At 42.2% G+C, this 22,129-nt stretch overlaps 1 protein-coding gene and 1 long non-coding RNA gene across 6 annotated transcripts in view; one reads left to right on the top strand and one right to left on the bottom strand.

The window, feature by feature from the left end:
- Nucleotides 1-22,129, top strand: part of NR5A2 (nuclear receptor subfamily 5 group A member 2) — an 88,830-nt gene that overhangs the window by 7,268 nt on the left and 59,433 nt on the right. Inside the window, exons 1-5 of one of the 4 annotated variants that reach the window (XM_083846757.1) lie at nucleotides 1-725; nucleotides 1,927-2,064; nucleotides 3,511-3,629; nucleotides 4,895-5,036; nucleotides 7,770-8,416. The exon at nucleotides 1-725 is cut by the window's left edge and continues 51 nt beyond it. In XM_083846757.1, coding sequence (XP_083702883.1) covers nucleotides 584-725; nucleotides 1,927-2,064; nucleotides 3,511-3,629; nucleotides 4,895-5,036; nucleotides 7,770-8,416 — 1,188 coding nt within the window. In that variant the 5' untranslated portion in view covers nucleotides 1-583. Of the gene's footprint in view, nucleotides 726-802; nucleotides 1,019-1,284; nucleotides 1,453-1,926; nucleotides 2,065-3,510; nucleotides 3,630-4,894; nucleotides 5,037-7,769; nucleotides 8,417-22,129 lie in introns of those variants that run through there. The other 3 variants (XM_083846759.1, XM_083846760.1, XM_083846758.1) reach the window with 3 other exon arrangements.
- Nucleotides 3,651-16,907, bottom strand: LOC310903463. 2 transcript variants are annotated; one of them, XR_014587561.1, is made up of 4 exons: nucleotides 16,662-16,907; nucleotides 10,691-10,792; nucleotides 8,199-8,281; nucleotides 3,651-3,973 (listed from the first exon to the last, which is right to left on the bottom strand). It is a non-coding gene; the product is annotated as an uncharacterized lncRNA (long non-coding RNA). The 2 variants fall into 2 exon arrangements; XR_014587562.1 differs by lacking the exon at nucleotides 8,199-8,281 and having other exon boundaries at nucleotides 16,662-16,904.

Raw genomic sequence — 22,129 nt, 5'->3', positions numbered from 1 at the left:
GGTCGCAGCCCGCACACCTGGGAGCGGCTTCCCCAGGGCCCAGGCGGGGGCTCAGCCCCACCTGCTTCGGCCCGGAGCCGAGGGCATCCCGGCTGTCCCTGCGGACGGCTCGCGGCCCCAGCCCTCAGCCGGCCGGTCCCGCGGCTCGCCACGTTGCCCCGCTAGAACTCGTTGGAGGCGAACCGCTAGGATGTGAAATTGTAAGCGGAGAAACAGCGTTGGTACAGAGCGAGGCTGCCCGGCACCGAGGGGAACGGGAGAAGGGAAGGAGCCCGAGAGGTCCCAGCCTCTCTGCGCGCTGGGTCCATCCCCGAACTGCTAAACCCTGCGCGGAGAGGGAAAAGAAAGCGAGAAAATCGATTTCAGCGCTGCCGGGGCAGGGCTGGCTCGGGATGTGCGCTGCTTTAGACGAAGCTCTCTTCTCCCGCTCGGTGGCTGCGGGAGGTTCAAAGCGTGAGGACCGCGGCGCGCCCGGGCCCGTGGCCGCAGGTGGCCGGTCCCCCCCCGCGCCCCATCTTTCGATCGCCCCCAGTGCTCAGCAAGTCAGCACCGGGGGCAGCTTTTACCCAATCCGCCCCAATCGATGGGAAACGCGGCACCCGCGTTGCGGGCAGTGCCGCGCCTCGCCTCGCCTTCGGTCGGAAGCGCTTCTCGCCGCCGAAGGTTTTCACCTCGGAGCGCACACAACGGCGCTGAGCGCACGGAAGCAGCGCGGGCGGCAGAAGGTGCAGAAGCCGCTCAGCCCGCCCCGGTGCGCCCCGGCGGGAGGGCAGCGGGGCCGGGGGGGGGGCCGGCCGGGGTCACCGGGCAGCCCGGGCCCCCCGGCCCCCCCCGTGCCGCGGGGCCCCCCGGCTCTCGCCGCCCAGGCACGAAACGAGCGGTCCGGGACAGCTCGGCAAGCAGTGCCGGCCGGGGAAGGGAGGCACGGCTCCGCCAGGGCACTGGGTTTTGCGCAAACGGTGCACCGGCACATTTCGCAAGAAGTTTTAGGGAAGGGAGCCCCGAAAAGCCAGACTAGGTAGGGCGAGCTCAAGCGCGGCTCCTGCCCGCTTATTCCAGGGCTGCGCGGCCGCAAGGGCCGGGGGTCCCCGAGCGCAGGTTCCCGCTGCCCCCCGCCCGCAGGGAAGGCGAGCGCCGGCGGTCCCGCAGCCGTCGCCGGCCCCGGGGAGCTGCCGAGGGGCTGCCCGCGGCAGGGAGGCGCAGCCGGGCTGGTGCCCAGGGGGGCTCCGCTGGGGCTGTGGGGGTGGCCGCAGCCCTAGCCCAACCGGCGGGCGGGGGGCGAGTGTGCTCTGCTCGTGCGTGTGTGTGTGTGTGTGCGTGGGAGGGTGTTGCTCATCGCGGCCCTGCCTTCCTGGCTGCGAGGGCGGTGTCAGTGCCCCCCTTCGCAGGAGCCCCCCGCGCCCCGCAGCCCCCGGGCTCCGGGAGCGCCTCCCCGCGGGCCAGGGGCTGGAGGTCCTGACTCGGCACCTCCGCACTTGTGGCGGGGGGAAGAGGGGGGAGGAGGAGGAGGGAGGAAGGGAGGAGGGGGACGGGGGTGGGAACCCTGTCCAGCAGCACCAGCGGCGGCAGAGCGCTCCCGTGCACTGTGCCGCTCCGCATGGATCGGGGCGCCGGGCTGCCGCCGCGCTGAGCCCCGAGCGGAGCCGCTGCGGGCTCCCGGGGTCGCCCCTTCCTCTCCTGCGCCCCCCGGCCTTCCTCCTCCTCCTCCTCTCCTCTCCGCCCCCGCCGCCTGCAGCCCGACCACCGCAGCCGCGGACACCCGGCGGCGCTTCCCGGCGGCCGGGGCCGCTCGGTGCTCCCGCGGCAGCAGGGCAAGGGCTGGCGTGGAGCAGAGGGAGGAAAGAGGAGGAGGAGGAAGAGGAGGAGGAAGAGGCAGCGGCCGCCGAGCGCCCCTTGGTCCAGCTAAATCTGTACTGCCGTGTCCAGGTGCTGGTGTCGCGGACGGTCACGGAGCCCCCAGCCCGGCCCGCAGCCGCCTTGTCATGCTGCCCAAAGTGGAGACGGAGGCCCTGGGACTCGCCCGGTCGAATGGGGAACAGGGGCAGATGCCGGAAAACATGCAAGGTAAGGGGGGAGAGGCACGGCGCTCCCCCTCCGCGCACGCTCGGCTCCTACCCCTCCGGCGGGGCGCCCCTTCGTCCTGCCAAAAAGTTTAGGGCCGCCGGCTCCCGGCGGTAGCCGGGGGGAGCCTTCCCCGGGACACCGGCCGTGCTCGCGTACGCCCGGCGAGGGGGGCTCAGCCCCGGGCCGCCCCAAAAACTCTCGCCAAGTTGGCGGCGACCGAGCTGCAGGGGGGGTCCTGCAGAGGACACCCCGTGAGCCGTCCCCGGGGGCCACGACAGGTACCGGGCTGCCCCCCGGGCGCAGCGCAGGTGGCGGCGGTGCGAAACTTCGCCTCGCTCCGGGGATGGCAGCGGGATGCCCGGGCTGGGAATGCCACCGGGGGGCAGCGGAGCCCCCGTCCGAGGGCTGCCCCGGGGAGGGGGGGGGGCTGCTCGGTGCTCGGACCCTGCCCGCTCCGCCCACCCCCGCGGTGGAAACTCCGGTCCCGGCCGCTCTTTCGAAATTCTGCCCTCTCCTCCCGGGACCTGCTGGGAAGCCGGGGCGGGGTGGGCCGGGGGCCGCGGAGGTGCTGGGGGCGGCCAGCCCAGCCCAGCCCTCCCCTTTCCTCGCCCGCGGAGGAGGCTCGGTGCCAGGGCGCGGCGCTCGGAAAGCCCCTGCTTTCCCACTCGGGTTTTCCTGCGAGGAGGGGAACTCGCTCCCAGCGCCCGGGAGCAGAGGGGGGGGGGACGGGGCCGGGCCCTCATCCTCCGAGTCCTCCCCGGGCTCTGGCAGGCGGCGGGTCGGGCCGGACTGCGGCCGCTCCCCTGCCCTGAGCCGCAGCGTGCCGGAGGCAGCAGCCCGGGGGTGCCGCTCGCCTTGCTCAGGAGCCCCCCGCCGCCGCCGCCCTTGCCCAGCAGGACCCCGCCAGCCGCCCCCGGAGCCCCAGGGGCGAGCTGCCCCCAGCCCAGCTCGCCCCGAGCTCGCCGCTTCGGCGAGTGGGTACCCGGCGGGACTGCGGGACGCGCTCGGGCTCAGCAAATATTTGCAGGCTGGCGCTGAAAGAAAACTTGAAAGGAAACGAGCGCGGTTACTGGCCTCCGGCGGCACTTCCAGCTCTTCGTCCCGCCTTTTCAAAGCCCGTCCTCGGTTACTTTCGGATTTGGATGAATTCAGTTAGTTGGAGATGCCGCAAACTAGGCGCTGGGTCGCGGGCGCTGTGGAAGTGTTAATATTTAGAGCAGGAAGGCGAGGAGCTGGTGGGGTTGTGTCCCACCTGCCAAGTATCACGCGGGCTTGCAGTTGGGGAAAAGTTACGCGTTCCTGTGCAAGCTCCACTTTTAAAAATAAAACTTCTTGCAGTTCGCAGTGGCGTGCTTAAAGAAGACTTTCCCTCTAGACGAGAACAGTTGCAGAAAAAGCGAGCTATTCACGTAACCTAACTGAATGTGCTATTTCTCCTTTTCCCAGTGTCTCAGTTTAAAATGGTGAATTACTCTTACGATGAAGACCTTGAGGAACTGTGTCCAGTCTGTGGAGACAAAGTGTCTGGGTACCATTATGGACTTCTCACCTGTGAAAGCTGCAAGGTTCTGTACCAATTTCTTCATACAAACAGAAGTACAGCCCAAAAAAAGTTCCAAACAAACAGGAAAAAATGATAATTGAAAAATACAGATGTGTAATAATTTGGCTTACTTCTGATGTTTCTTGTTAGTCACATGAAAAATTAACCACCAAAGCATTTATGATTGGTGAGATCTCATTTGTACAGATGGAAAGAAACAACTTGGACTGGCTTGGATTGGAGCTTTATCACTGTTTTTAACTGTTTTGCTGTTGTAAAGTGATGTAGTTAAAGAACACCTTTCCTTCCTAACTGTCCTAAATATTGATTTCAGTTGATTTATATACATTTAGAGCATTGCTGTTCCTGGAGGATAAAGTGAAAAAGTATCCTCAATACAGATCAGTTTTGCAAAGTCTAACACAGCTTTCTTAAGATTTTTCATCCTTCAACATTATCATGTAGATTTCTGGAATTATGATGACCTTGCACTTTTTTTATATACAAAATATATACTCTGAGTTCATTTGACACAGAGTCAAGTAACTATTGTACAATTAAACTACTAATTTTGAGAATAAAATTTGTTAATTTATCTTCAAATGTGAGTTGCATTTATCTGAATGATTCTATTATACAAAAGATTTTAAACAGTTACGAATTTATAGCATGTCAAATTTTTCATGTAAAAATGTTTTAAGTTCTTTGCAATTTTTTAAGTAATGCACTGTAAAGGAACCTCCTTTGCCAGAACAATGCAATTTAAGATACTTAGTGGCATGGGAAAATTAACTTAGCACATTATATTTTCATTTAAAAAAAAATCAATGAGAAATGAATAACAAGCACTTATGCCTTTAGCATGCACCATTGGGATGTACATTAGCAGGAGTTATTCTGTATTTCTGTTATCTTTGCCATAGTGTTCCTACTTATTTCATATACAATTACTTTCCAGGGAACACTTTAGTCGTTTTACAATTATTAAGAAATACAAAAGGAGCTGGTCAACCTCTCTACTGCTGCTACCACTGCTAGGGGCACAGGAGACTATAGCCAGTCTAGCTAAGCTTTGACGTAAGTGTATAAAACATACCCCTAATACAGGAAAACCTCTAGAATCTGGTGGTTTTCTCCTGGGTATGGCTCGCTGTAATTTAAAGTAAACCATATAACTTCAGAAGTTCTCAAGTGGTGTATAAAAAATACGCTACAGTGATTTCTATAAAATAAAATGCTGAAACACTGTTCAAGCAACAGAGGCTAACTTTTGTGTCTATCATGCAGGGATTCTTTAAGCGAACAGTCCAGAATAACAAAAGGTACACATGTATAGAAAATCAGAATTGCCAGATTGACAAAACACAGAGAAAACGATGTCCTTACTGTCGATTTCAAAAGTGTCTAAGCGTTGGAATGAAATTAGAAGGTAAGCCTTATAAGTTTAGCTCATATTGTCAACTATAGATTAGTTTCTGAAAAATAAGATGATTACATGTGTTATGATGCATACTGGTTTATAAAAATTATGCTATGTATTTATCATGTTTTTGAAGTTGTAGTAAAAGGTGACTTTGTGAGTTCAATGAAATTGTTGCTCTCAAAAAAAATCTAATGAGTAAATGGAAAATCACTAAAGCCTAGTCAAAACCATAAACTCAAATTTCATATACATATATGTTTCGATATTTCAATATTTTTGAGCTTTTGAATGAAGGGATCTAGATAATATGGAAATTAGTTTTGCAGCTTTATAAAAAGACTTAATTTAGGTTAAACATGAAATAAGAAGAGTCCAGATTTTAAAAAGTCATTGTTACAGACAGTGATCCAATTTTATTTCTATTTTGTCTAGGGTTGTTTTCTTTTTTTTTTTAATAATATTATCTTGTGATAATACGGCATAAGTGAGAGAGAAAATACTTGTATTTCTCACACTGACTTACTTTGGGATTAAAGAACAAAATCTCTTAAATTGTCCTATATTTTTGTGATGCTACACCTCAGATGTTTGCACTAATGAAAGAGAATAAATTCTGAAGTATATTTTTTGACTTCAGTTGGCTCTCTCAGGTACAGAGAAGAATGAGAAGTGTACAATACCCTTTGAGATAATGGAATGCACAATTATCATTCTGATTAAAATGTGAGGCTCATATACACAATTAATTTTAACTTTGATATATAAAAATACTAAAATTCAGATTTCACAGCAAATGGCATTTTTGCTTGACCAAGGACAAGCTTATAAATTCCTTATCCTTAAAATCATACTGAAATCGCATTCACCTGAGACTTAAAGGAAGAATCAGACCAGTAAGGGATACAATAAACCTTTAACAAAACTATACAGCATAAGCCCCAGTCACCTGAGTTTGGCAACAGAAATCTGTTGATATAACTGAAGATCAACAGAATACTCAGCCTCCTGCAGTCTGATGAATTCAACACTACTCTAATCGCCCACGAGACTCAGCTAGCACTGACACGGCACTAAACATTCTGAATCCCACAGTCTTCCAAATTCAAACAGTAAAATAACAGGACATTTGAAATCCTTTTCTCATTGTTGACGTAAAGAATGAGGACAATATCTGTAACTACTGCTACTTCTAACACCTCTCAATTGCTGGCAACAATACGGGACCAAATTTTGTGCTTCTGCAATTACATGCAATACACCCTAATATTTGTAGGAGTTACATGAGAGTATTTGCGAATAGAATTTGGCTTACAGTTGTTAATTCTAGAATACTTGGAAGGATACTGTGTATACATATTTAAAGTTAATTACATTTACCAGCATAGTGATTTAATTATTTTAAATTCCTGCATTTCACTCAAAATCAACATTCAGCAGCAATATTAGAAGCATTTTTACTATAAATGTAAGTAAAGTGCCTGTATTTTTAAAAAGATACTTTAAAAACATACTTGAACTTCCTTAGCTGTACACCTTTTATGTACACATACAACTTTTCCTCTATTTAGAAAATCAGAAGAATGTGTACTTCCATAATTGCAAATGATTTTGCTTAATTTTGCATAATTGCTTGTGACATTTATATGTGTATTTCCCTGATAGTGATATATATAGCCTTAAAGTCTAGTTCATAAATTACCATGGACCAAAAAAATCATTAAACGTTAAAGTCCTTATGATAATGTACAGCATTATGCGTATCTAGCATTCATAATAAATTTTTAATGTTCTACTAATCCCTAAGATAAAAAGCTCAAGAACTTAACCTCCAGCAATCTCAGCAGTCTCAACATGTCACCAGGTTGTCAAAGGTTCCTCTTTCAATCTAATTGCCGTTGGGCAAGGTGGGCTTGGTGGGAGCTCCTCGCTAGACCATTACATATATACCATGGTGACAGACACTGCTGTGACAGAGACCACCAGTATGATTCCCAAGGCAGCTGTTGAAGTGGATTTGTTTTAATTATTTCTAATTCCGGAGATACTACAAGCCAGAACAGCACCAATAGTTTGTCACTTCCACCTTCTACACGGAAGGCAGCAAGCTGACAGCTTTCTCTCTGCACGTACCAACTGCAGCTAAACATTTCTGTAAAGCTGTTCAGATACCTAGATTTTTTTTCCAAGTTTTATACCAATCTGAACAGAATCCTCAAAAGAAAATATTTCCTTTTTTTGCCAAGAAAAACATATTCCCCTTTGTGACTATCGAACATTTCACAATTTACATTTCAGATGTTTTGCTGCAGTGGAAGGCAGTAATGAAATGACTATAATGAGACAATGGGGTCCACTGGATACATCTCAGACAAATTTTGGACATCAGCCCTTGTTTCTTAAGGACATAGTAGCTTGACATAAAACCAAATATACATTGAGATCTCCACATGATCCCATAGCAGGTGTGAAATTCCTGTAGCCAACCATTGTGTTTGTCCCTGTTTCCTAATCAATGTAAAGAGCAGTTCTTTCATGTTAGTGACATGCATGTGATATTTAAATTACCTGAAGTGACATTTATCAAATCTTTTTTTCTTTAGGAATAAAAGTGCTACTTTGAAATTGAAAAAAAAATCATGGAGTTACATTTTTACATTTCTGCTCTGTCCTACTATGTTTCTTTAAAGAATGTTGATTTCAAGTTTTCGTTACGATTTACTTCCTTCTCTCCCCTGACAGCTGTGCGAGCTGACCGAATGCGTGGTGGTAGAAACAAGTTTGGACCAATGTACAAGAGAGACAGGGCACTGAAGCAGCAGAAGAAAGCTCTTATCCGAGCAAATGGACTTAAACTGGAAGCCATGACTCAGGTGATCCAAGCAATGCCAACTGACCTGACAATATCCTCTGCGATCCAGAACATCCATTCTGCCTCCAAAGGCCTACCTCTGAACCACACTGCCTTGCCTCCTACAGACTATGACAGAAGTCCCTTTGTAACCTCTCCGATTAGTATGACAATGCCACCCCACGGCAGCTTGCAAGGTTACCAAACATATGGCCATTTTCCAAGCCGTGCTATCAAGTCTGAGTACCCTGACCCTTACACTAGCTCACCAGAGTCAATAATGGGATACTCATACATGGATAGTTACCAAACAAGCTCACCAGCAAGTATTCCACATCTGATATTGGAACTTCTCAAGTGTGAGCCAGATGAGCCACAAGTCCAAGCTAAGATCATGGCATATCTGCAGCAGGAGCAAGCCAACAGAAGCAAACATGAGAAGCTCAACACATTTGGGCTTATGTGTAAAATGGCTGACCAAACCCTCTTCTCCATTGTGGAGTGGGCTAGGAGTAGCATCTTTTTTAGAGAACTTAAGGTAGGTAACAATCTTACATTATATTCAATTAAGAACAAAAGATAATTTTTACAATGTTGTACTTTGAGCAAGAGAATATGGTTTGTCTTCTTTTTTCCCCAAGCATCTCTAATTTATTTGGCTTTAAGTAGACAGATTATTATGAGAAATTTGTACCTGTCTTCTATCTGAGCCTGTAATAAGCTGTATCAAAGAGATTCAAGTTTCAGTTTCTCTCTTGTGTATTTTGCTACTTATCACAATTGTTCTTAACCTCCATAGGGGCTAGCATGAATTTTACTCCTTCCTTGTCATCCTTTCTCTCTGACTTGTATTCTGAGCTGTAAGCATACCTGTTACACCGTTCTACACTCATTTACAAACTTATCTTATTATCTCAAGTAACACAGAAAGGAACCCTATTCCTGCCATCTACGTGGACTCTGTGTATGTCCATATTGGAATATTAATTTTCTCACTGGGATATTAGTGTGTGTGTGCATGTGTAGTTAGCCATGAAGGCTAAGTCCTAAGCAGGGTACACACAGAACAGAAGGCAAGGAGGAAGAAATTACCTTAAGGGCTTCTTTTGGTTCTCATCACCACTGATACATTGGGGATTCCTGTAATCTACACTGGCTACAATGACCTTTAGGTGCACTAGGAAGTGGGACTACCCAATAAATCCTTATGCACAGCTCTCTGGTGGCCAGAAATTCCCCCATATACATTCGAGATTATTCATTAAGGCAATTTTGTGGTTTGTTGTGGTCAGCTCTGACACAGAAATATTAAGCCAAAAATTTGGAATCAGACAATAGAGAAACTACAGTTTTTAACAACTCAATGTAGAAGTTAGCTCTGGAATGAATAAAAGATCCATCTCAAAAAAAAAACAACACAACAATAAGATAACAAACGTAAATTACATCTGAATTTCCCTATTACATTGCCAGTCACTGAATCTCCTCCTGCAACAGGGAGATGTTTTTTACCACATCTATTTGCTGCAGAACTCTGTAAATTTATGACCACCCATAACTTCTTAGTTACTCTTGTGTAATGAAGGGAAAATAATACAATATCCAAATACAACAATTACTGTAGAAGTTCACTGAGAAGTGAATCTATACGTATCAAGCACAGAGAGGAGATCTCATTAAAAATCTGCAGTCAGGATGCTTGCCACAACAGAATTTCTCTCATAACCATAATGATGCAGAGATGAAATAAAGCCCATGATTGCAAGAAAAGCTGTGTATGTTGTATATACAATGCCAGCTTCTCTCAGACTTTTCCATACGAATAGTTGCAGGAACCACTATAAGCTCAGCTTAATGAAAAAGAAATAAGGGACAAAGCTTACTCAGAGAGGAAAGAGAAGTTGGATTAAAAAGTGGAGAAAGCTGTCACATCTTAGTTTGCTATTTGCTTTTTATAATTTTTTAGTAAGCTATGCTGCTCATTTTAAGTAATTTAATGATTAGAATTACAATCCAATATATTTCCAAGAGACTATGTCCTAAAAATCAGGGATCAGATCTTTCAACCCATACAGTACTTCAGTCTGGAGTAACCGTTTTAAAAATTACTGAGATTTGCAGAAGATACTGTTCAATGTAAGAATTTTTAATTTAAAATCTGCCTTAAAAATCACAGGTATGATACAAGCGATAATATGAAAAGATACTTAAGCAACATTTACTTTTTGTGGTTCTATTGCTTCATCTGTAGGCAAATTTCATATGCATTCAACATGCTGTGCTGGTAACAGTTCTAGAGATTGTCTTCACCTCCAGCCTCAGGCTGGTTGATATTCTTCAACTAATACACGCTTACTACTACAGACATAAAAGACACAAATGTTTTCCATGAAAGTTTTGATCAACTGCTCCTAACTCTGGTAGCATACATGTACTACCACATATATACAGACTTCTAGAAATACATATGTTCTAGAAATTCACTACATACAAAAATGGCCAGTGAACTTTTTCCACGCATTTGTGGGAAGCATCAGTTTCATCATATATTCGTACCCCTATATATACATACATATGATTTTTAATTGGACGAGCTCTACTAAACTGCACAGCATTCCAGAACAATGTCAACACATTTGGAAATCCATCATTCGGGGACTGGATAACACAACACTAAGAACTTTAAACTTCTCAACTTCAAAAACATGAGGTTTTCAAAACACATTTAGATTAGACTCTACATTGTTAACAGCACCAGGTAACACCATCTCTTAGCAGCAGAGAATCAGAATTAAACAAAGGATTTCCAAACCTTTCTTGAATACGGCCCTCTTCTGTCCATCCATGCTGTCAGCTCTTTCTGGTCAAGGTAGAAAAGGCAGCTATTTCAGATTGCTCTGGAGGACATGAATACCTGTGGGAATTAAAAAAAGACCTAAGTAAATGACAGATTTTAAATGAAGAAGGAAGGGAAGAGGCAGTTGTGAGGAAGAAGCAACTAGATTTTCAAATCAGCTAACTTTGTTCCCTACCTACACACAGCTGAGAAGTATGTATTTGCTTGAGAAGACACTTTCCTATTATTCCTACTTGTCTACACAAAGACTACATCTTCAGATGTCTTCCAGATAAGATAGGTGCATTAGCAGATCTGAGACTAAATTTTTAAATGACACAAATAATGAAACAACAAAAAGGTACACAAAGGTGGTTCATATGAAATTCAGAATGATTTTGTAACGACAAATGATTTCCTTGCACAACTGGCTGTGAATTACTGAACAGTATGTACACAATTCTCTTCTGTATCCTTTCACTTCATTCTAAAGAATGAAATGTGTAAGACTAGGTTTAATTCATATAAAAGGACAAACATTTTCCTTTCTCCTAGACACGTAAACATTTGTAGCTAACAGAGTTCAGGAGGTATACAAAGGGAGGAGTACATGATGAAAAATGCTGTCCCAGACTATCAGTGGTTTAAGCCACATTTAGCCTAGATGTACTCTAAAAACAAACAAAAACAGTGAGTTACGGCTTTAAAGCTTTTTCTTTCCATTTGTCTGAAAATTGATCTTTTTAAAATCTCAAGTGATACTAGATGTTTTAAAACAACTTTGTTTCATGAAGCTTTTATCAGTACATGTTTATTACAATTTTCACACCTGTTGCTCTACAAATTGTCAGCATGTCTTTTGGAATGTGTTAGGCATATAGCATGTACAAAGTCAAAATATTCATCAGCCAGAACTAGCTGCAACATTTCACAGAACTGTACCCTTATCTGAGTTTTAAAAATGTGTAATGTAATGCTTATACTTGCTAAAGAGCAGATCCTTCTATATTCATATTGGATATCAGAAATTAACAGAAGTATTAATGAAGCAAACTAGTCAGGGTGAGTACCAATGCCAGAGCAAGATCCAAAGCAGACAGCTGCAATCTAGTAACTTTGACTTGAACACCTGCTAAAATCTCAAACATACATCTATCTTGTGAAATCAGGGTACTCTGTCATTAGAAATTACATGAGAAATTCTCCTTTTGACTACACATAATGCTTACTTACTGATCAAGAGAACTGTTTCTGTATAGTTCTTTAGACACAGATGAAATAAGAATATAGAAGTAACGTGCCAGTAAAACAGTGAGGAAGGCCTTTGTTGGCTATTTTGGAGTTGCTGAAAGCTCAGTAAATATAAAAGAAAGATATATCCATCTTATCCTTAGCTATGAAAGCTCAGGAATGCCCTGGGGATGCTAGATTTGTACCCAGCTGTCTTAGTCAGGTGAAAGGTCTTTGTACAAAGCTAAAAAGAAAATATTGCAAGAGTTTCTAGAGTCCAAAGGTTACCTGGCCCCAAGAAAGGATGCAGACAGTTCCAGTGGACTGGTCTTTCCTCATCAGCTCACATCAGGGAAAATTCAACAACTACTTCCAAAGTATTCCTCAACCCATAAAAGAAAGCTGTATGCTTAGTGCAGAAGAACACAGAACCTGCACTGGAGAACGGTCCTCAGAATACTTTCTTGTGGCTGAGGATCAGAAAATTCACTAAACATTGATAATTACAAAAAAGGGCTTAAAGAATTTGTGACTCACCAAAAAAAAAAAATCTACCTTGACTTATTTGGCTATTTTAGCGAGGATGTCATAGGTCAAAGTACTATGTGAGCACAAACCCAATTAGTGAATGATTGCAGGAAGGGCCAGCATACTTCACATAAAAGAAGCTCATCCTAAAACTATTCACTGAGTTTGCAAATTGATTTAGACCATTCACTGATGTCAGACTGTATCAGTTCTGGGACAGTCTCCTTGCTATAAGTACAAATTTGTCTATGCTTGCATTAGCTGTAAACGTGGCCTTCAAAGACAATGGTTTAACCAGATATCTCAAAAGGTTCCTCTCTTGCAGGACTTCTACTGTACAATGGAAACAGATGTTTTGGCAGCTAAAAAGCAAACACATGCCTAGTTTTGTATTACATATCCCTTGTAAACACAACTACATTAGCAGAGTTTCAAATTGTTTCTTAAAGCAGTACAAACTTAATGTGAATAGGGTCAGCAGAACTACTGGTGTCTCTGTCGTAATATGCCTTTAGATAGCTACAGTAATAATAATACTCAATCCATCATGGTTAATTTCAAACTTCAGTCTTCATGAAATTAAATGGCAAGAAATGCACAGAAAAATAAGATTTTTCAGTACAGAAATTGAATTATTAAACCAGATAAATACAGATTAGGGGAAAAAATAGGGGGTTGGCATTTTGGTTTTTTTTTTTTTGAGAATAAGTATCAGTAATGGAATACCTTAAAAGTTCTTCTTCAGGGTGATGAAAGCTTGATACATTATTTAGACTTAAGTAATCAAAGGCAATTTGATAACTTCAAGTGCTTTTGGACTTTGTAACACACATTTATCAGGACAGGAAATGTAACTAACATAGCTGATGAAATAAAACTGTAATGTTCTTTCAGTCAGGGAAGCAGCCAGAAACTGAGGTTCAAGATTGCCCTTAGTGTCAGTAGTCAGACTAGTGAATATGCTGTCATATGTAGTTACTGATTTTTAGTCTGGTTTGAGTGCATTTGGATCTGAAAAACACATCACCATTTTCCTCAAACATTAAAAAAAATGTTGGGGTAAACAGAAAAGTATTCCTCTCACACAGCTAACATTCTTGGCATTAGAATCATTAGTTTAACTAAATACCCTTGGATTGTGAAAGACAAGTGTTCATAACAAGCACGTTTTGTTTGAAACGTGGAAAGAAATAGTAAAACAATTGCTATGGAAAGAAGCCTCGGCACAAAAAAAGTGTTTAATGAAGCACAGGATTATACCTGCCACCCTACTGAACCTCGTAGGGGAACACTCTGTTAGAAGTTAACTTCATGATCATCTTCTTGATCTCTTCTGAACAAAGTAGGTGACTAAATGCAGTATTTCAGCGTACAGGCATGCCATTTTGTAGCCTTTCTAAACAGCTTGTTCACTGCTAAGCCTCTGGCACTTTTTCTAGGGGTACAAAGACAACATTCTCCTATGTCCATTCATGTCAAAGCTGTGTACTTTCCTGCTATCAGAGGTGACAACATCATACGGTGGAGTCAGATTGAATTCAGTCACCCTGGATTTAGTTACTTTTCCACCTCATGTCTGATGTTCAGCATCAGGATGAGATTATGCAGTCATGCTTCACACAGGCGATTTTTTGTTTGTTTGTTTTAAGACCTACAATTGAGTGGATTTGCCATCATGCGTTCACTGTAGCAAATTTACACAGGCTCCTATGAACAGCCATGATGCAATAACAGTGTTTTATTACTTATCGTAGACAAAAATTTGAGGGGGTAACAATTCCAAAAGTTGTCCAGCCCATCCTAATGCTAATAACAAGAAAAGATGTAATAGGCTGTAGCATGGCCATGGGGAGTTCTGTAGCTACAGCCACCCCTGCCACACGGCCTGAAGCACACACCGCAGCCTTTACAGAGGAGGGACAGGACACACTTGCATATTTAGCTGCAAGTTGGAGCCATATGATATAAAAAACAGAAGTTTAACATTACAAGTTACTTTTTTTCCTTCAAAAGTGTAAGTTCCCAATTAGAAGCACAAGACAGCAGTGAGCTGCGCCAGTAGAAAGATTAACTGGGTACACTACCAAATGCATATCGCATTGCTGTAGGGCAGTATGAAGACAATGCTGTTCAGAGCTCACATGTTATGGTTAGTCCAAGATAATACTAAATACTAATAATTAAAGTTGTACTGATGTTACTATAACCTACTGTATTTTCAGACCACTACTTTAAACTGTTATTTTCTGCTGTGATGATTTGATATTTTTGCTAAATGCTAGAGAGAGCTTTACACATTAAAAGCAAAGAAAAAAATAACTCCAATCTCTTGGAAAATAATGATGTATTTCAAATTTTGCTCAAGACTGTCAGTTTTATTGGTAAAATGACAGACTTTCATTTGCAAAGAACTCTTTTCCATGTTTCTGCCACAAAAATAATGCCATTTGCACCACCACCACCCTTGAAAATTAAGGCATTTCTTAGAACCAGGCAATAAATCTTACTGTGGGAAGAACATGACTCTACTCTGTGGAAGTTGTTCATTCACATCCAATAATTTTGTATGATACATGTATCACTCTGATACAGTGTATGTGTTCATTACTCTTATAGTATTTCTGAAAGTTTGCCTCTATACCAAGGCTGTTTAGATTTAAGAACATTCTTCTTTTAACCTGTAGACTTTAGGATCACCTGCAGAAAGGATGAAATCCCAGCCATAATGTTGTCACTTACAGACTTCCTATCAATCCTTCTAAAAGCCTATAATATAAAATCATGTTATTTTATAATTTCATATATAAAGATAAGCTGCTCCACATCAAGGGATGATCGCCTTTATATATACAGCACTGTGGAGTCAATAGCTTACATAATCCACTCAGCTCTAGGCCTGAAAAGTACTGACAAAACGATAACAGAAGTTGAGAAAAGGGTGATTTATGAAGAAAGATTAAGAGATTCAAGTTTCCACAGCTTGATGAAACAACAAATACAGCCATATAACAACCATGTAGAAGCACACCTGAACAAAACAGACTTCAGCCAGTGAGGAACTGTGCTCTACCTGTGGTAGCAGTAACAAGATGGCTTCCGCAAAATCCAGTCAGACTCATTACTGGAGAAAAGGCCTAAAGCTGAGAGCTATCAGGTTGTACTTTCAGGTTAAACACTCAAAAAACAGGCTGAATGCACTCTACAGCCTTATAGTCACAGAAACATAGTAAAATACTTAACTCTTTTCCATTTCTGATATTAAAATTATTATGAAATTATAGTTTTACAGCTACATATTGAAGCAGTAAAAGTCAGGGGGCAGACTGCACTAAAACTTCTTAGTCTGGTATTTCTCAGCTCCAGACTTCAGCCAGTGTACATTAACAAGGAGATTTTCAGCTATCTAAAACAGAATAGCCTGCTTCCTTCCAGGGAAGTATGTCATTTTATGGTACCCAAAAACACGGCCATAGATTTTTTTGCTTGGTTGGTTTTGGTCATATATCAAGCTATCACAGTTTGCTCAATTTCATAGCTTCAAGTTACAAGTATTTGAATCCATGCCAGACTGCTTTTAAAAGGAAGTAAAGATTAATTTCATGCTCTGCAAATAAAATGTAGTTGTTTGTTTTCTCCACTACAAGCAAAGATGGAAAAAAATCAGCCTCAAAAAGGGTGAGTTTTGGTACAGGAGGAAAGCATATTTCAACAATTAATTTAAATTTGAGAGCAATTCAGGAGATAGCCAACTGAATAATAAACCTTTGGCTTGAACTTCATTACAGACAATCCAAAGGTAATAACTATGCCCAAAATCTGGTACTCTATTAAATGCATACAGTACAAAAATTTTATTAAAGTGACATACAAAGTGCCTATTTCAGCAGTCCCACTTTTCCCCACACCTGGATGGAAAGATCAGTTAAAAGCAAACTGAAATGTAATATCACTATCTTCAGAACAGCTTTTAGCAGTCTTCTGTTTGTTTTTTCTTCTAATAAGAATCTTCCAAATTACCGCATTTCCAGCCATTTCAGCACACTAACAGAAAGCAGCTTTATTCAGACTAAGTCACAACACACTGTGCTTACACTCTATCTTACCCCATCAAAAAATTGACATGAAGCATTGGCATTTTCGCCCAGTGGTTATTCCTTTTAATACGCTAAGCCTGGTACCTGCTACATACTTCAAACTGCTGGCTCTCTCCTCCAGGTCTTTAGCTTGGATGAGGACAGGGGACACGCACTGCTCTCCACACACGGAAACCAGCAGGCACTACTCCTCACAGCCGCTGGGCACAAGCCTGCTGCCCCACACACCAACCAGGGCAGGCCTCAGAGGGCTGCAGGGACAAGGGATGAGACGAAACAAGGAGGCAACTGGAGTAGTACTTAAGGGAAAAACCCCATGAGGCGACCTGAAGGGGAACATAGCCTCAGCTGGAGCTTAAATGGTGCCACAGATTGGGGCCAGGTGGGGCCATTAGGGCCTGCTGCAGGCCTGAGGGCCCTCTTGCACCAGGCTGGGGAGCCTGCTCCACTTGCTGGGCATCAGCACCTAACGCCAGGTGCAAAACCTAAAAATGCTGTGAGCTTAAGGGTCATAGCTCAGCCTCTTCCATACAAGTGTTTTCTCCCTGCTCTGAGACTCTGTGCCATGTTCCTTTTTTTTTCTCTGAAATGGTTTTTATTTGCTGTTTTGAATTAAGGACTAAAAGTTGTAGCTATTGCCATTAGTACAAACATGTTTGTAGAGCAACCACAGCAAATAAAAGGGCAGATATAAGAGGGGATTGAGGAAAACTTGGAGAGATAAAGCATGGTTCCAGTAGGAAAATGAAGCTATAATTTCATATGAACACCCTCAATGTCTTTTTTCCATTTGTGTAGCTGGTAGATGTTCAGTTCCAGGTGGTTAGGTAAACATCAGGGCAGTCCAGGCAGATAAATATTCAAGACTGTCCTTTGGAAACACCACAGTCATTAAAGCAACCATTACAGACACAAAAATAAATAAATAAATATACTAAGATACAAAATAATCATACTGCCATGAAAAAAGAAAGAAATTTAATTTTGTCTAATTCTGGAATTGTCTGTCATACACATCACTTAGAGATGGAAAGAAACTAAAATCTGTTTTCACAAATTCAGAAATAGAAAAATGCTTTTTTATATCTAAATACAGCTCTTCATTTGTTGAAAGAAAAGTTACTTTGATATTTGTTGCTAAATAAAATCTTGGATCAAGTAATTTTAATTTAAAAATTAGTTAAGGCAACAATAAACACAGGAAATATACATGAATAAAGTGTTCTAAAAGTCAGGCAACTCTTTTAAGACTATAAATATAACCTAAGCAAGGCCACTATAATTAGCAAAGGGTGAACAAAAGAAGACATCCAGAAATAGATGGGGAGGGGGGAGGTTGGGAGGGTGAAATGTCTTGGTTAACCTTATTCAAGTGTTCTTTCCACAGCATAGGAAATGGTTCCAGCTAGCTCATGAGTTCTGTTCGTATTAACTGATTTTTAAAAGGACATTTCCATGTTGTCTGTATGCCAAGGAAATTCTTTTACTGGCATGTTTGCTGAATACAGGAAACATCATCCTGACTAAGTGACACTGGATGTGACGAAGAATTGTGTCTTTATTCTGGTGTAACAGTCAGCACCCTCTGTTTGTCTCATCTGGATACCTTTCAGTATTTATTGGGGAATACTTACTGCAGTCTTGCAGTTTGTCCTGAGTAATGAGCAACGTCAGTGACTGGTGGTGCTGAGTCATAATCCCTTACCACTCTAGAAGTAAGTTGTTGCAGCCCCTTACGGGAGGTAGTGCCTGGGCTGTCCGGTCACGCCCGAATCCACCTCATCCATCTTAAAAGTATGGGGAGAGGTGAGTAACAGAGCGCTGGGAACCATATTCCTCTCCACGCGATGCCCAGAATTCCCTGTGCACCTACAACCACTCTCTCTCCTAAACAGGGAGCTGAAGAAGTCAGTCCTGCATATAGTGATTTTCAGCATAAGTCAAGTTGTGCTTATGGGTCCTGTATTGCTTATCGGAAGAAAACTTTACTGAAGATGATGAGAAATTTTTCCAAATAAGTAGTGCAAGTTAAGATATTGAATAGCGTATTTCCAGTTTCACTTAGAGCAACTGCCAGTTTCCTGTTTTCTTCTGTAGAGCTGCCTAGGTCAAGTGTTTAAGTTTCATTTGCTACGTGCTATTTCTAAATCCTCTTTTTCTTATTTATTGTCTCTTCTTTTCCTTTCTCTTTCTTGGGAATTATATTAGTACCACAGTCACTAGGCCAGCAGCAGTAACTGCAGTTATTTGTGGCCATGGGCTGCACTGACCCACAGTGAGATCTTCACCAACACTTGGTGTGCTTCAGTGACACTCCCTAGTATTCCTTGTGCATACTTTTAGGAAACTGTGAATTTCTTTGAGATGAGAGTTCAGAGTGGATAGTTCAGAAAGGCCTGCAGTCTCTGATCCATCTTGCTACTCCCATAGCTCAAAAAAAACCACCCCCAAAAAGGCCACAGAAGTAGCTAATCCAAACTCTCCTTCAGGTAGCAGTGAAATCATCCAGGGAAAATAATGAGAGACAATTGCCCAAAGTCTCCAGTTCTGCTCCCACTTGTCTGTGTCGTTTTAGGGCATAACAACCATGACATTTGAGAGAATTGCAGGAGATGGTAGGGATGCAGTAGAAAGGCTGCTGGGAGGCATGAAACTAAATTAGGTGGTGGTACAAATTATCTAGTGTGCAAGTGGAAGCCAAGACTAATGTTGTAGCTGATGCCCAGGTCACCCTGGTCTAAAATAGTTTCAGTTTCTTTTGTAACCACTCCACAATCCCTAATGTTCTTTCTGCCTATGTATGGACAGAAAAGAAGGAGACAGAAAGACTCTCGAACAAATACTATTGGCGTATTGTTTTGATTGGTACATATGTACTGATATTACACTTATGAAAAGCAAGATCAGGCAGTTTTCTGCCTGAGACCTAGAATTTCCCAACAGTGTTTTGCATATTGGGCACATTGTTAAGATTCTACACAGACTTCCTAGTCTTTGAAAAATCCAAAATTGCTATAACAAATAGCATCAAAAAATATTTTTCTGATGCAGGACTTAGACTGTTTATAACAAAGGATAAGTAACAACTGCAACAATAACAACAACAACAACTTTAAGTAGATATATGGATGTGGCGATTATTTTACTTTGTTGAGACCTGCCGTTCTTAAGACACATAGGTTCTTACTCTGCAGGTGTGGTCAAGGACAAAGCTCCCTTCAGACTAAGAATGAATTTTCAGTGAGAGTATCTGCATTGGGAAATGTTAGAACTCAAAATGAGTGTTTATATGGCTAGCTCATATGAGGACATTGAAAAGCATTTATTTTTCATTTGCATCTCTCTCCTTTACGGCGCAGTCTTCTCTTCACCAGCGGGAGCTCCACATGTTTTGCCTTTGATTCCCCTGCATGCTGGCCACTCTAATTAATATAAATTTTGGTGGAGTTTCTCTCTTCCTCTTTCTCTGGAAAAGATAATCTTCTTCAGCACTTTTTTTCCGCACTGGCTGATGTACTTACAGATCAGGTTTGGGAGCATTATCAAACTGGCACTTACCACCTATCAAGAGTATATCTTCATTTCTTCTCTGTCCCTGCCAAAGCAGAACTTTCCTCCAAACCGAATAACAAATGTTGGCATAACCATGGAAAATATGGCATTGATCATTCTAACAAAGTCACCTCAATTTTGAAAAAAAATACTTAGGTCTTTGTGTTTTGCTTTATTTTAACAGTAATAGTTTTAGCTAGCTAACACAGTCTTTCTCTATAAGTTGCTTTCATAGTACCTTGGTGCAATAAATGTGAATTTGAAAAGATCAATTATTTCTTCAAGACCAACATTCCCTAGAGCTGCATTGTGCAACCCATACTAAACCTCAGCCTGCCCTGCCTGAAGTAACCGTGCTTTGGATTTCAGGGGTACTTTGTATAGGGACACAGACTACCTATTGAGCAAGATTGGCAGAATCTGGTACTTTGTTTGCCCTGCTGCTCATTTTATTAAAAACAAACATTTGACATTTTGATCTCAGACTTGCATACCTGCATATACTGAGGGACACAATGAACAGGAGCCACTTTTCTCCTTCGTAAGAATATCACATGCGGGTTTCTGTGCTAACATAACCCTCCTTCCAATATTTCAAAAGATACAGAACTTCCCAGCATGATGATAAAGTTTTCCTGTGTTCCAATAATAAAAGTTGAACGTACCAGTAATTTCCAGTTCCTCTGTGGTCGGGCAGCCTGTGAAGACTAACTCAGAAGTACCCAACCTGCAATATCAGTGTGGGAGTCGGAAACAGATGTTCACTGGACAATACAATTTGTTGTCACTGTCGATACTATATGGCACTTTTCCCAACAGAAATTGTTTGTAGCTGGAAAAGAATGTAAGGAATGATTCATGCCCCAAATTACTATGATTATTTTTAAATGTTAAATAGCTCTTGTTTTCTTTTGTTTTAAATGACTAAATGATGGAGGCATAAGGACTCAAAAATATAATTAGTTGGATTTGTAGGATCTGCGTAGTATTTCAACCAATTAATTTAAGTCTTTTTCATCGGCACAAGACATATTATCAACAAGAATCAGCTTTTCTCCTTTAGAATGAAGGTGCTGTAACCTTCTAAAGTATTTGATGCTCAGTATTTAATTACATAAAAAGCACATGGCAGCAGGTAAATGGGACAACACATTTTATGTGTATCTGAGAATGTTTATTTATAAAGGTTATAATTTATTACATTAATATAATAATATTTTTCTAGATATAATAACATCTTTAAGTAGTTTCTTTATGCCCTGGAAATTCTAGTAGGCCATTTGGGCATTCAGAACTGATCAAACACTCACATGAGAAAAAGCCTCTCAGAGTAAAATATAATGCCTAGTCTTGATTTCCAAATTTCATGAATATTACAAAAGTAGATGCACTAGATCATACTCACTGTTAAAGGCAATGGATTAGGCTAGGTGCTCTTTAAATTAAATATTAATTTTTCAGGGATACATCAAATATATTTTTTTTTAAAAAAAGGATGTAGAAGTGAAAATTCATAAGTGAAAATTTCATAAGTGAAATCAGGCCTAAATACAAATGAATATATTCAGTAGGAGTCTCAATGAGAGCTTAAGATCTGACTGCCAGAACCCTTGGATACATCACCTATATTTTACATCAAAAAGTAACGCTCCGGGTATTTTCAAAAATGAAGACATCTGGGATCTGAATTGGAGTTCACTGAAAGGAGTGGCAGAACTTGCATGTAGTTGCTAACTCTTGTATCACTGGCAGGCTTCCTTTAGACATACAAAAAAATGAAAAGTTGTGCGTAATCACAGGACTCAAATGATTTTAGCATTGTAAAATCAAACAACTGCCTTATTTTTACAAAAAAAAAGTGGTAACACTTCACAGTAATCTTTATATAATAATAATTTTACATTTACTATGTTTACTGTTGCAGTGTTCTGCAACAGAGTAGTTTAATGCTCTATATCAGGCTTATGTCAATGACATTTTCAGCAGTACATTTCTTTTTAACTACTGCAAT

The sequence above is a fragment of the Anser anser genome, assembly GCF_964211835.1.
Source record: "Anser anser genome assembly, chromosome: 8".
Classification (NCBI taxonomy): Eukaryota; Metazoa; Chordata; class Aves; order Anseriformes; family Anatidae; genus Anser; species Anser anser.
This window is presented reverse-complemented; position numbering and strand designations above follow the sequence as displayed.